This window comes from Alnus glutinosa, chromosome 9, assembly GCF_958979055.1.
Source record: "Alnus glutinosa chromosome 9, dhAlnGlut1.1, whole genome shotgun sequence".
Classification (NCBI taxonomy): Eukaryota; Viridiplantae; Streptophyta; class Magnoliopsida; order Fagales; family Betulaceae; genus Alnus; species Alnus glutinosa.
The window spans coordinates 4,364,509-4,379,361 of NC_084894.1; the positions used below are offsets into that span (position 1 = coordinate 4,364,509).

The following is a 14,853-nucleotide window of genomic DNA, read 5'->3' on the forward strand; positions in this document are numbered from 1 at the left end:
TATAAGTCTTCTGTATATGTTATTTTAATTTGATTGGGCTTCAAAGATCTCTATACTAGTTATAACAGATCAACGAGATCATACCATTTACGTATACAAATCGTATAGAACAAAAGATTGTCTGACAATGTTCACCCATTTCCTCGCATGACAAATCCAATCTCCAATCGACAAAACAGATAGATATGGCGACTGTAGACTGTAGACTGTAGACTGTAGAACGAGGTCTACTTGGACTCCACGTTTAATTAGTGAAAAATATAAAATAAATAGTGCGCGTAGTCTACACGCGCATGACTCAAGCAAATCATGGGATGGGGTCTTAAAATGCAAGGTCCCACCCTAATTGAAGGTTTGATTTTTTTGGGGCACCTCCACGCGCTGTCTAAAAGGTCGGGAATACAAACACCCACAGTGAAAGATGTTCTGCTTAAATGAATGAGAAATGTCATGCGACTTTGGAGGGTCCGTAGATTTACAAAGACTAGCCAACAAAATTCTTTATTACACACACTCTCTCTACTCTACTATAGTTAGCGTTATTATTGGAGAGAGAGAGATAGAGGGAGAGGTCGAGAGGAACCCACCTCAGTTTTCGCTTTCTAGGAAACCATATATTAGAGAGAGAGAGAGAGAGAGAGAGAGCGTATGTGTGGGTTTATGTTTTAGAGAGAGATAGAGAGAAAGAAGCTCAGAGAAGAAGGGAATTGGAGAAGATGATGAAGGTGATGATGAAGAGAGAGAAAGGTCGGCAACAATAACAAAGAGCAGGAAATACAGAAGAGAGAAAGGTCGTTATTGCATTTTTTCTCTCTCACACTCACTCTTTTCACTGCTCACACTCTGCTCTTTTCTGGCCCCCCCACCTCCCAGAAACTCTGATCAGTCATCGCTCTCTCTAATAAACCAACTTTTTTTCCTCAGAAAAGCCAAAGGGACAGTGGTAGTAGTCTTACCAACAGAAGAAGCAGAAGTAGGAGCAGAAGAAGATGCTGCAGTACTCTTCTTTAAGACCAAGAAGATAGAAAGCAACCCAACAAACAAGATCTCCATCTCTCTCTCTCTCTCTCTCAAAATTAACTCTTTTTTCTGTCTCCCCATCTTAAAATCTCTCTGCGAGAATTTCAGTGACCCCACTTACATAGCACCTACATAGATATATCCATAGATTGAGTCCAAGATCACAAATTTCTCTCCCTCTCTCTCTCTCTTTCTCTCTTTGTCGCGGTATATTTAATACACAATCCAGATTGGATATTTTTAACCACAGCATCAGTTGTGGCTACTACAAGGAGGTTACCTTCAGATTCTGGAGCTTTCGCAGACTGGGTGGCTACGTCCTCCTCCGCCGCGGGCCGAGCCGCGCCGGATGAGCTCTCCCTCGGCTTCAATGCCGGACCGGCCGCAGCAGGAACCAGCACCGGACCCACCTCCGGAATGTGGTCCGCTACGCCCTCCAGGCCGGTGAACTACGGCCTCGCTCCCGCCGAGATGGGCATGGTAGGCCTGCGCGACCTCTTTGTCGTCGCGCCCGCTTCTTCCTTCCACCACAACCACAACCACAACCACCACCACCACCACCACCAGCACGACCCCATCCTCTCCGATCCTCATTCCATGAACGGCTCCAACCCCGCCACTGCACTCGGCGTCGGGGTCGGCGTTGGCGTCTTCCCTCTCCTCACCGCCGCTCCGTGTCTCGCTTCCGCCTCGAACGTCGGAGTCGAGGATGACAACAATATGCTGGGCAATAGGAGTAGGAGCGGCGGAGGAATTCAGCTCTGGCAGAACAGTAATCAGCAAACGCCCCAGCATGGCCATTATTTCAAAAAACCAGCAATTCTCGATCACGGCGCTTCGGGGAATTTGGTCCAGAGCGGCGGCGTTGGGGGTGGGATTGGCGGGTCGCCTACGACGACGTCGTCCACGGGGACGGCCACGTGTCAAGACTGTGGCAACCAGGCCAAGAAAGATTGCAGCCACAGGAGGTGTAGGACTTGTTGCAAGAGCCGCGGTTTTGATTGCGCCACTCATGTGAAGAGCACGTGGGTGCCGGCGGCTCGTCGGAGGGAACGTCAGCTCATGGGCGCGTCTGGCTCTGCAGCCGCCGGCTCTTCTGGGGCTACCTCCGGCGCCAAGAAACCTAGACTCATCGGCTCGCAAACAACAACGTCTCATACTTCCACTTCCAATACCACTCCCCCAAGAAGCTTTGACACCAGCTCTAGTCATCAAGGTTCGAACACATACACGCGCTAACGTTTTTTTTTTTTTTGTTCATATTTTTGAAGTGTAGGAGAGTTTAGGGTTGTTGATGTGTGAATTTTGAATAGGGTTTTGTTTTTTTTTGGTTTATGAATCATGGACAGATGCGAGCTTCAAAGATGGTTTGCCCGGGCAAGTACGTGCACCGGCGGTATTCAAGTGCGTGCGAGTGACAGCGGTGGAAGACGGCGAGGACGAGTATGCATATCAGGCAGTTGTAAAGATCGGTGGCCATGTCTTCAAAGGGTTTCTATATGATCAAGGGGTTGAAAATAGAGAAGGGTATCCTAATATATCTGAATTGCATTTAGGTGGTGGTGGTGGTAGTGGCAGCGGCGGTGGCGGTGCTGCCGGGAGGAATGGGGCATCGTCTTCGTCCCCAATCCTCGACCACTCCGATGTTTACGCCGGTGGAGCATTGCTTGGAGGTTCAAGCTATGGTAATCCAATAAATTGACACATCCTAATTTCCGGGTATAAGATAGTTGATCGATGGAGTACTCGGAAGGATCGGGAACGACATTGTAGGATAATTCTTCTTCTGTTTACTAAGTACGGATAAGATTATGGTAAAATTGTTCAATATTCTTGTATCTTATTATCATATGTTAAATGTCATGATCTCAACTTTCTGCTTCTTGGTTTTGAATTTTCTGTTCCTCGCCTATTTCCTGTTCTTCTTACAATGAGAGGACCATTATATGCTAATGACACAACATTTTCTAACTACTAGAGTCATTTCTGTACCAAATTACTAAAAATGGAAAATTTCACTAGTTTATTTATTATTATTATTATTATTATTTTTTACTTAGGATAATATTTACTGTTTGCTTTTTCGTAGTTGCTGCCTGTTCATTTTTTTTTTTTTTAATCTTTGAGTTATATTTTCCAAAGGTGAAATCTACAGTGTAAAGGATTACATTGTGGTGTCAACCTTACCTTTATGTCTTCCATTTTGTCTTGGTTGTATACCTTGCGAGTAAATTTTCCTGGTAATCTTGAATTTCTCCATAGATGAAGTATATTTTATGTTTCCTTTTTCCTTATATATATATACACATTATTGCAATCATATCTATTTTCATGGTTGGGAACGAACATTATATTGAACTAGTTCTTCTAATTAGTACTGTCTGGTGAGTTTGGTTCATTTCCAACTTGAAGTAAATGTGGATATGATAACTTTAGTTATGCTTTAGACTTTAGCATGAGAAGTAGTTGTAATGTCGCCATCATTTGCTGCCAAAGAAATAGCATTACATGAATGTCCTTTTCAATCCTTTATGTACTGCTTATTACATTTCTACAGCTAGTGTTTGGACAAAGTGGCAATTGCATGTATTCATGAACACAAGATGTACTTGCTTCTGCTGTTATCCTTGTATGGGTTATGTTTTCAGATTTAAATTTCATTAAAGCATTACAATTTAATCTTACAGGTTGGTGTGGATTGTTTGTATGCATTGCCTGCACTAGTTAAGTGTTTGTAATAGAGTATTTATTATTGAACTTGCTGATCGTAGGATTCATTTTGCTTTATGTTTTGAGTGGTTTTTTTTCTTTATAGTTCTTCCCCATAGCCTATGTCTTACTGTGAGAAAGAACGATAAAATTTATTGATTATTTTTACAATTGTTTAATAGTAATGTTTGATCTTTTTATTCTTTTACTCTTTTTTTTTTTCTTTTTTTTTTTTCTTGTTATTTGGCCATTATATGTCATTTTGTGCTTAACAGGAGGCGGGGATGGTTACTTGGCTTTTATTAATACTTTATTCCCTGAGATGCTGCAGGTGTCTGTGACTCTAGCCTTTTGGCATTGATCTGGCATGCAAATGTTGACTAATCTGATTAGACAAATTAGAGGTGTCTGTATTCAATGCTTGCTTGGTTTTCTTTTTGCCTCACATGCTGTCCCCCTTTAGATGTCTTCAAATTAATTATAAATAGTTGGATTTTGTCATGTGAGTTACATTATCATTCACTTCTTTTGTAATGCTTATATAATGTTATTGGAAAAGATATGCTGCAATATTCAACGTTTCTATGTTTCTGTTTTAAGGACAGGCCTATTGTTTTGCTTCTTGCTTTATTGAACGCATTGCCCACCTGTGTCTTTACATCTCTTTCGTTTTACCCTATTGGATAATTGCATTTAGGAAAATTCTCCTGTCAAGCACCGAAAAACACTGATGTGGCCTTCCTACAGAAATATATATTACTTTGCAAAAAGTTGGAAGATTAATACTAGTCATGTTATTTCTTCTGTAGTCCAGCATTATAATGGTTGTTTTTTCTTCCTTTATTATTATCTTGTTAGAGTTCATGCTGGTGGTAGGTTATAGAAACAAAACAATCCTTTTTTTTTTTTTTTCTTTTTGTATTTATTTTTAAGAAGATGAGGGAGCTGAAGATTTATCTACTTTGGTTCTCTCATTGTCTGTATTACTGTTTTATTGCTTGTTTTCATAGTTCTCCTGAGTTTTGAGGCCTTAGCAGCATGGCATGCTGTTAATCTGTGTGTTGCAAAAGGATTCCACAAAATCGTTACTTATCAAAAAAAGGTGTGATACCTATTTATAGATCTTAAGCTGAAAGTTGGTTTACTTCATGCATCTTCATGAACTCTTTGGCCTGTTATATTATCAGTTTTATTCTGAACTCAAGTTAATGAGTGAGCTGTTGCATTAACATAACTTTAGTTTATCGAGTCAATTATACAGTATTAATCTGTATGAGTAAATGATTTGCTTTTTCATAGAGAGAGAGATTCATCTAGGAAGACTCAATTATACAGTATTGATCTGTTGAAGAAAATAATTTGCTTTTTCATCTCCTTTTTCTGATACTTGAGAAGGATATGAAAAATAATTTGCTTTTTCATCTCCTTTTTCTGATACTTGAGAAGGAATATCGTGTTATAGATAGTTATCTGCAGATTTAAGTTTTTCTGCTGGGTTCTCCTCATGGTTATTTTATATCAAAAGTACAAAGCAAAATAACTGTACAAACAGAAGCTAAACTTTAGATTCAGTAAAGTATAGCTATCTTGACTTGAAGACATAGAAATGACCATAGAGATTATTTCATGGTTTGATATGCTATGCTATGATTCATCATTGAAGTTGTTTCTAAGAGCCACTACCCAGCGAAAAAGTAAATAGGTTTTCTTACACAAGTTTGCAGCATGATCTTTGCAACATTTTGCCGATGATCATAGCGTGCCTTTTCTTGTTTGCACTATAGGCAGAAACTGAGTTAGTGACTGCATGCACTTTAACCCTTCGCCTGTGTAATGCTTTGTTGTCCTCTATACATACATGAATTTGTGCAATTGGTTGTAGCTCATTTGATGTTACGAAGATGTGACTAATAAGCTAACCGTCAAAGATGGATGACCTAATTAGTTTCAGTTTACTGGTCCTGTCTTAATTATAATCTACTGAAAAGAATCTTGTGCTTCATTGACTAGAATCATTGGTTTTGATACAAGTTCTATCATGTCGGCATATCAAAGTTTTGTGAGTTTTCTGTGTCACACTTAAATTTGGCATATAACAACACAAGGTTCTTAGTCTCTGCTGGGTTGATCTATTGGGTTTTTGATCTATTGGGTTTTTGTCTTTGCTTCTTTTTTTTTTTTTTTTTTAGAATTATCAACCATGTTAGACTTGCATAAAAGAAAAGATACTGTCGTGATAGTGTTGAAGATGATAATTAGTTTTTGCATTCCTGCTTTGAGCTTATTTCATTCACTGCTCTTAGGCTCTTTGGTAATGAGATTATTCTTTCATTTATCACTATTTGAGCTCAAATTCATTTGTGGAGTGGTAATATAGGCTTTTTAGAAACAGTGTAAATAGACTTACCAATCAAAAGGAGAAAAACTAAGTACACAGTAGCAAAGGCATGTAATTAGTTTTAAATTATCCATCCTTAATTCATGTTCGAAGGTTAAATTCCCTTGCTATGTTTCCTATAGATATAAAAATTTTGCTTGTCGATCACGAAATGTGGATATGTAATTTCTTGTACAAGTACCTTGTACAAATGATTTTGAAAGCAAATGAATATATTCTTCTATGTATTTTTTTTTTTCAAATCTTTGGTGAAAGATTGCCTAGGGTCAATACAATTGCTTGATTTTGTCAACAACTTGTTTCTTCCTTGCAAAAAGTCAATAAACTTGTTTTTGTCAATATGGTGGAAATTCGGTGCATAGATTATTCAAACTTGTCAAATTAAAATTCAATGCAGTTCATGATTATATATACCTAGGATAATGAAATTGTGTAAAAATATGCAACATTTTTTTTTTTTTAATCTCTAGATATGATTCATATTGTATGTGGCATCTTGTTGGTGATGGCTTCTAATTAACTGTCTTGAATGCTATGGAAATGGAGGTACAAATGCTCCCTTAGGAAAATGTTATATAAAGCTATGGTGGATTAAAGAGGCTATGAAATGGGAGGTACAAATGCTATGAAATTGTTCTCTATAGCTCCATGGTCCATGGTTGTGTGAAGCATTCAAGAGCCAAAGACCGTTAATTGTAGATTCTGGGCTTAGTGCAGCATTTTATTTCTTTACTATTTATTTTTTGGGTTAGTGGTAAGTGAATAGCCCTTGTTCAGCCCTAAATAAATAAATGCAAAAAAAAAAAAGGGTGCACCGAGATGCAATCAACAATGTTACTCAAAATATATGATCATTTAATTTATTGACAGTTTTCTCCATTTTGGGTTGTAGGAAATCTCCAACCCTATCCATTAATCTCGGCCCTTAATTTCGAGTAACGTTAGAAGAGACTTAATCTCGTCCCTTAATTTTGAGTAACGTTAGAAGTCTTTTCCGTATCTTTTAATTAATCTCGAGCTTGAGTAATACTAGAAATTTTTTTGTATTTTTTTAAAAATTATGTAAATTTTAAAATTACCATTGTTAAATGTTATTTCATTTATTGTAGGGACACAAAGCAAATTTTTAGAATTACTCATCATTAATCCCATATTATGTGAGAATATAAAATGTATGTTATTCTATGGACGCATATTAATATAATAGTATTTATTAAAAAAAGAAAATTCTAACCTAATTTTTAATATCCCAGAAAAGCCTTGGGTCTCTAGCTAGCCCTTTTTTTCAAAAGAATTCCTTAAGGTCTTCTGAAAGCTAGCTTCTAGGGGAAGCTAAGAGGTTTGGAACCTAGCAGCATAAGGGCATACCTGCCTAATAAGTAATTAAACAGTAGCTTTATTCTCTATACTTATTCTATGAGTGCGACGTATTTGAAATGATTTTTTTTTTTTTAATTTTTTTTAAATAATTAATATAAAAAGCCATTTAAAATATTTCATGTGCAAAATGAACGAAAAACTAACAGCATTACTCATTAAGTAAACAGTAATAAAACTTGCTAAGAATATCCTCAGATTAGCAATATCCTCTCTCTCTCTCTCTCTCTCATACACACACAGAGCTGGGCTAGAATCTGCCACCTTTGTACTTGCAGTGTCCAGTTGAGGAGCTAGGCAAGGGGTTGTGGTGAGAAGCGTTTGATTGGATTGGATTTCATCATCAGCCTTTCAGGAAATTGTTCAGCTGTGACGACACTGATGGTTTCAGTCACGTTGATTGGTTAACTACTTAATCTCACATTTTCATATATAGTGACAGTTTCTATAAATGGTTTGGGAGCTTCTTTTCCCTTCCTTTTAACACGCTGCTAGCTAGCTTGTAAAAATAAAAGTCTTTGCACAGCGGGTTTCAGACCAGTACGTACCAGAAAATCCCACCATTTCCGAAGGAAAGTTTCTGTAAATGGTTAATAAGAATCTGCTTTTGTACATGCACGGAGTTCTTCACTTCCACTTCCACTTCCACTTCCACCCTAATGCTAAAATGGAATCTCATATTATTATCCTCACATATATATATAGCTAAATGAGCAGCTAAATTAGAACAAGGTTGTTGTCACTGAAATTGACCAATTTTGAGAGAAGTGGTGGAGATCAGATATACTTCATATATATATACATAAAAAAATCTGGAAAATTTTAGCTTTTGAAGATGATAATCATATATATTGTAATTTGTGAGATGGAGGCTGGAGATTTTTAGTTTGAAGTTTTATATATGCAGCATGCATGTGGATCGAGAGGTTGGAATAGGCTCGGTTTATTAAATTGCAAACGTCTGTCATTTTTACATGTGATTTTTACATGTATTTTTTATAGGATTAATTGTGCATGTAATTCTAACATGTATTCTTTTTTAAATAAAATAGGAGTAACAGATCAAGCATGTGAGAAGAATTGTGTTTTCTAATGACAAATGTGAATTTCATAAACTCAATTGGAACATTTTCCTTCTAGCCAATTGGGAGGACTGCTTTGTTCTTTGGCATTTGTGTTTTGTAATGAACATTGTGAAGTGTGCTTGATTTCCTCTACACATTCTGGACTTTCATTTTTGAGATAAGAAACACTATCAAACCATTAGAATAAAGTCTCACCTGATCTTTTAAGATTGAAAGTAATTCCGGTAAAGCTTTTGTATTAGAATTTGTACTATGAGAGAACAAGTGGCAACAATATTTGCAGTCACTCATTGACACCATTGTGATGCCAATGAACATTAATGAAGTAAAAATTTAATTTACCAATCAAAAGGTAAATGGCACTTTCCTCCCGAACTATCATCCCATTTGTACTCACTCATCTAAACTTTGACTTACTGTAATTCACTCTTATGGACTACCATTTTGTTTCGAGTGGCACACCGAGTCAGATTGAGCCGTTAAATGTGAATGAAAAACACGTCACGTGATAAAACAAGTTGCATTGAATCAAAGTTTAGGTTTGAGTGCAAATGGGGTGGTAATTTTTTTTTTTTGGGAGGGGGGGAGGGGGGGAGATAAAGTGTAATTTTGCCCTATAATATTATATGTATTGTGTATATATATATGACTATGTCACACTAGACTCACATGTGATGGATTCTATTAACTTTGACGGCCCAATTTGACCTAAGATGCATCTTGAAACAAAATAATAGTTCGTAGGAGCGAGTTGTAGTGAGTTAAAATTTGGATGTATGAGTACAAACTAGGTGCATTATTTTTGGTGGGGGGAGGGAGTGTAATTTACCTAATATTATATATCTTTCATTAGGCTTTGAATTGAATATAGTTGCTGCATGCCCAGTTTTGTTTTGGGGCTGCCCTAACAAGTTGGAGGTTTAAACCCATAATTCCAAGTGTTTAGCCCTATATGTGCGTGTTAGTAGCTATATTCTATTCTTGTTGTTTGCATTATTTTGCTTTAGCGGAGATTAGTTTAGTTGTGGCACCTATCATGATAGATTTGTTCATCTCTTGGTAGGATCTAGTTGAATTCGTTGACACACTACTTAAAGGAAGTTCTTGGGTTTTGCATGCTAGCAAGTAGCAAGGTAAATGAAATTAGTTAATTTAAGCCTTTTTTTAAAACAAATATATATAAAAAATAAAATAAAATAAAAAATCAAAGCTTTCCCAAGTTTATCGTTTTGCAAAGAAAATAATTTTTTTAGAGATTGTTATAATATTAATCAAATGAATAAGTTCATCGTCCTAAACTTTTAGGACAAGTAATTATTTAACATGGTATTAAAGTATAGGTTTTGAGTTCAAGCTATGTTTTCGTAATTTACCTCTTTGAATCCAAACATGAGAAGGGATGTGTTATATCTTTTAGGACAAGTAGTGATTTAATAAAGATATTTTATGCAATAATATGGTCTTAGAATTTAATTTGTTAAATTAATTTTAATATCTGAAAATATATATTATTTTTTTTATTCAAGGATTTGGTTGCTTTGCATTGTGTAGCCCTCACTCTTCGTATTTAATTAGGCCTATAAAGAACTCTCTCTCTCCCCACCACGTCTAAACAAAAAAAAAAAAAAAAGAAAGAAAAAGAAGTTAAAAACATCGATCATAAATAATAATGCTAGAAGTTTGTATAAAATAGAGAGGTTTGTGTTAAAATAGTAATTAAATGATTAAATTTATCAATTCCTATCGCCTAAAGCTTTTGACATAATTGTCAATTTAATGTGGTATTAGAGTTCATAAGTTCAAACTCTGAATGTTAAAAATATTAATTACATAAATAAATTCACTCATTTCAACCTAAATTTTGAAGATAATTAGTGATTTAGCAGTTTGGCATTAATTTTTTTGCTAAATTTTAAATGAATAGTGCTCGAATTTTGGGTCATAAGTTTCGGCCTAACATTAACGTGTGGAATTATCAAACTAGGCCCAACTTGACATAAAAATCTATGAGTTGTGTGGGGCTTGGGCCGGGCAAGTTTGAGCTAGGCTTAAAACATCTTCAATGGACTTCCTACGTCAAAAATTTCGCCAAATTTTGGTGAAAGTTGTTAAAACACCCCATGCATCAAACTCTTTAAAGTTTCTCTAAAATGGTGAATGGCAAAAACTCTCTCTATATTTAACTCCCCCAAATCCTTTCTTTATTCATTTTTTAATTTTTAATTTTTTTTAGTTTTCCACCAAATCCTTGCAAAAGGAATTGATCCCCTTCAATTTTTTTTATGTTTAAATAGTTAAAGTAGTTGCTCCAAAACCAATAAAAAATAATATTTAGTTAAAATAGAGAAATATTTAGAGAATTTGATGTAGGAAACTTTTTAAAAGTAATAATTAAATACAAAAAAAGTGGATTCTTACACTAAAATTTAGTGAAATTTTAAAGAGTTCATTAAAGATGGACTAAGCTAAGCTAAAGCACTTGGGCCCAATCCAATTTGGGCTTTCTGGACCCAAAAGAGTTCGGGCCAATCATTGGCCCGGCCCGATCTGTTTCCCAACTTAACGTCTATATGCTTGAGAATCTGAATAGATCGGCCAACAACGTCCCAAAAAAAAAAAAATCTTGCTTTTCTTTTTTTCTATTCCCACATTTTCTCCGCAACCAAGCAGGGTCTTAGTGTTTCCATCACGGTGAGATCTCGTATTCGGTTCGTTTCTGAGTTTAACTTTGGCTTTGATAAACCCTAAATTCAATTCAAATTCCCACTTTTCCTTGTAGGAACTGGTTTTCTCTCTCAGATCGAAGAGAAAATTGATATGGGGTTCTTGGTAACAACCCTAATTTTCGTAGTGATTGGGATCATTGCGTCTCTGTGCACTAGAATTTGCTGCAACAGAGGACCCTCTACTAATTTGTACGTTTCTCACAATCCAATTCATTTTTGTGTTATTTTGTTTTATATTAATCTTTTTTTCTTTTTTCTTTTTCTATTTATATGTCTTCAAATGTTTAGGGTTATCTGTTTGTGAAAGTTGTATTAAATTGCCGATTTTGTCAATTCACGGTGTAATATAGCATTATTGGAGCTTATTAGAATTTCCCTTTTCTCCTTTGTTGTATGATTTGTGCCCAAACTGCTTGGGGTTTTGTTTGTTTGTCCCATGAATGTGATGATTGAGTTCATAGTTTGATGGGAAGTAACAAACAACTTCATTATCTTAAATGAGAGCATTTTACTAAGTATGGGGTTCTCACTGTGACAGATGCTGTTGAGTCATTTCTTGGAGGGTTCATGAAATGCCCACTGGCGTCTATTATTTTTGAATTCCACCAGTTATAGTTGTAGAGTCGTTTATCAAGTGACATATAGAACAAAATGCCATTTGAATTTAAGGAATGTCTGTCGATCTCAATTTTGTCGGTGCTGGTCTTTTAGAAGGATCTGGGCTTGCAAAATGTCTGTGGTTTAGTTTCAATTACTGATTCAGTCTTTTGTAAGGTTTCTATGCTAAAATAGACCATCCATTTTACTGATTTCATCGGTATTTAATCAATTCAAAGAAACTGTATCCCTTGAGCTTTCTGGCGGATGATGTCCTTTTTAGATCCACTCCACCTGGGGCCATCTTTAGTTTCAATTCATTGATCATGACATTCTCTTCCAAATGAAACCATAAAGATCCTTTTGGTTGCGTGCTCCTTGTAGCTTCTTTACTTAAATCAATTTGTTTCTTTGCCATGCAGTAATTTTTCTTTGAATATATAGCCAAATATTTTTTTTCTAGATTTGTGTGATCCAGGCGTATTTGATTAGTAACTCTTTTTGAGGTCATATTTGATCGAGTAATACTACATACTACATACTACACAAGCATCCCATAAATATCCCACAAAGCTGACATGACTAGGTCAGGTCTAGTAGCCATTGAATAAATATATATTTAACAATGGCTACTAGACCTTGCTACATCAGCTTTGTTGGATATTTGTGGGATGTAGCATTACTCATTTGTATCTATTCTCTACTTTTTGTGTTTGGCTGTGTATATTATATTGCTTATTGATAGTATCTAGGTATCTCAAATTATCTGCACTAGTCAGAACTAATGAATAGCAGGTTTGCTAATGAAATACCATGGTTCATCATCTGATGGTGGTTTGAGTAAATATGCTAATGAGGTATTTAAATTTATTTGAAATGCTCAACCATCTAACGAAGACAATACATGTTAGTTAAATATAATAAAAGACAGTAGCTTGTATTATTCTTTATTTCTTCTCAAACACTTGTGTGTCTGTTCTTCTGGTAATGCACAAAATGGCCTAATCTGCTCTTCTCATTGCAGGTTCCACCTAACATTGGTTATTACAGCAACAGTCTGCTGTTGGATGATGTAAGTGCATGTTTAATTTACATTTTATTCATTTCACCAGCTATCACTAGGTATTATAACATTGAAGTCCATCTAATTTGATTTTATGTGTAAAAGTCATTTAATATGCGCGCCTTTTTAGGCCAAGACATATATTCTCTTGTATGTAGATAGTACTTCATGCATTCATAATTTTTTAGGATAAAAAAAGGGTAATTTGATCGAGTTAAATATATATCATCCTGTTAGATTCATCTTGTGATTTTTTTTTCTCAGCATACAACCAATTATGTCAAATGTTAAACACTGCTGAAGACGCTAATGTATTCATAATAATGTATTCCTCTTTTGCATGTTAGGTGGGCGATTGTATATCTTGCGCAGTCGAAACCGCTCATAGTCCCAATTCTGAGTGGAGAATGAAGTTGTGTTGAACACCATACGGTGTGCATTATTGGTAAAACAACAGTATGAGTTATGGATTGGCTAGCAAAGGATCTAATTTTGGTTTCTTGCGTCATTCGGTATCTTCTTGTGTGTAATTCTTGTCGGAGCATGAATCTTGAACTGGTTTTGCATTGTTGCTCAACATTTCATGCAATAAAATTGTTATATATTTACCCTTCATTCACTCTCAGGAATCGCATTCTATCAGATTCTGAAAGTATAATTTAGATGAAAGAGGGTAAATATGGTGTTGTCTGTGTGTGTATGTGTGGTGGGGCCACGAGGGAGACATAGGAAAGAGGGGGGGGGGGGGGGGGGGGGGGGGGAGGAAAGATACTAGACAAGAAGACAGTAGGATGTGAAAGTGGAGGCATACACCTTTCAATGGCACTCTCTGATTGGCCAAGTGATCTGTTAGGCTATTGCGTCAAGAATGAGATTTTTTGTTAACTTGATTGAATTTTTAAAAATTTGCGAATAGTTTTCGATGAGTTAGGCTTGCCTCAAGAGATTAAATCCTGTGAAAAGATAAACGATGGAGATGACCCCAATCATTTCATCTCCACCGTTTATCTTTGCGGAATTTTTTCACAAGAGATTTTAGAACTCAATTTCCCAGTATAATTTCTATCACAAGGCTTTGAACTTCACGATTCATTGCTAATGTTGTCTAAATAGGATGTATAAACGTCCTTTGTTGAAAAAACAAAGCCCTTAATTAACAAAACCATTCCATTTTGTTAATTGCACTCTTAATCTCATTATTTTCTTATACAAAATAAAGCATGCTAACTACAGCTACGGCTAGTCGGCTACACAATATAACTATATATATATATAATCATTTACAAGAATACTTTTAGCTTGGGATACTTGTAGAATTTATTGTATAATTTGTATGATAAAGGTGTTATCGTCAGTTTGTTTTCTCATTGATGGGTAGGATTGTAGTTGTTTATTGGGTTGATTATGAGTTTGGTCTTAGCTCATAGAATGGGGATATAAACTTGGAGGTCTTTAAAGAGGGAAAATGGGAGAGATGATATATCAAGATGACTAAATTAATGGACTGTAAATAACTTGGAAATTGAACTAATCCATAAAGTTTAATTAAAAAATAAAAAAAATAAAAAAATTATTTACATGTGTTTTTGTGATATGAAATTATTTTCCATGACATTCTAATGTGTTTAATGGAAAGGAATTTTAAAGGAAAATGAATTTCAAAAGGGATGAGGTTTGGATGGAAAATGTGATTCTATGGAAAAGCATGAAGTTGCAAAAATGTTTGTAAAATTGTATGTTAAACCCCTCGAATGGTTAAGTGTGGGAGATACGCTTAACAATACATACCCTTTGATGGTTAAGTAGGAGGCCAGGGACAATACGCTTAACAAAAAAAATTCTCCAATACTTATGTGCGGGCAAAACCCATAACAGCAA

The 14,853-nt window shown here is 35.7% G+C and overlaps 2 protein-coding genes across 3 annotated transcripts; both read left to right on the top strand.

Moving 5' to 3' along the window:
- The first annotated feature begins 481 nt into the window (after positions 1–481).
- LOC133877813 (protein LATERAL ROOT PRIMORDIUM 1) lies at positions 482–2,902 on the top strand. Of its 2 annotated transcripts, XM_062316233.1 has the most exons (3): positions 482–791; positions 925–2,236; positions 2,370–2,902. In XM_062316233.1, exons 2-3 carry the CDS (start codon positions 1,438–1,440, stop codon positions 2,720–2,722), a joined length of 1,152 nt encoding a protein of 383 aa, XP_062172217.1. In that variant the 5' UTR covers positions 482–791; positions 925–1,437; the 3' UTR covers positions 2,723–2,902. The 2 variants fall into 2 exon arrangements, with proteins under 2 accessions (XP_062172217.1, XP_062172216.1); XM_062316232.1 differs by having other exon boundaries at positions 482–2,236.
- An 8,281-nt stretch (positions 2,903–11,183) lies between these two features.
- LOC133878046 (V-type proton ATPase subunit e1) lies at positions 11,184–13,590 on the top strand. Its single transcript, XM_062316531.1, has 4 exons — positions 11,184–11,280; positions 11,369–11,504; positions 12,937–12,984; positions 13,323–13,590. The coding sequence occupies exons 2-4, from the start codon at positions 11,407–11,409 to the stop codon at positions 13,384–13,386; spliced, it is 210 nt and encodes a 69-aa protein (XP_062172515.1). The 5' UTR covers positions 11,184–11,280; positions 11,369–11,406; the 3' UTR covers positions 13,387–13,590.
- Positions 13,591–14,853: the final 1,263 nt, after the last annotated feature.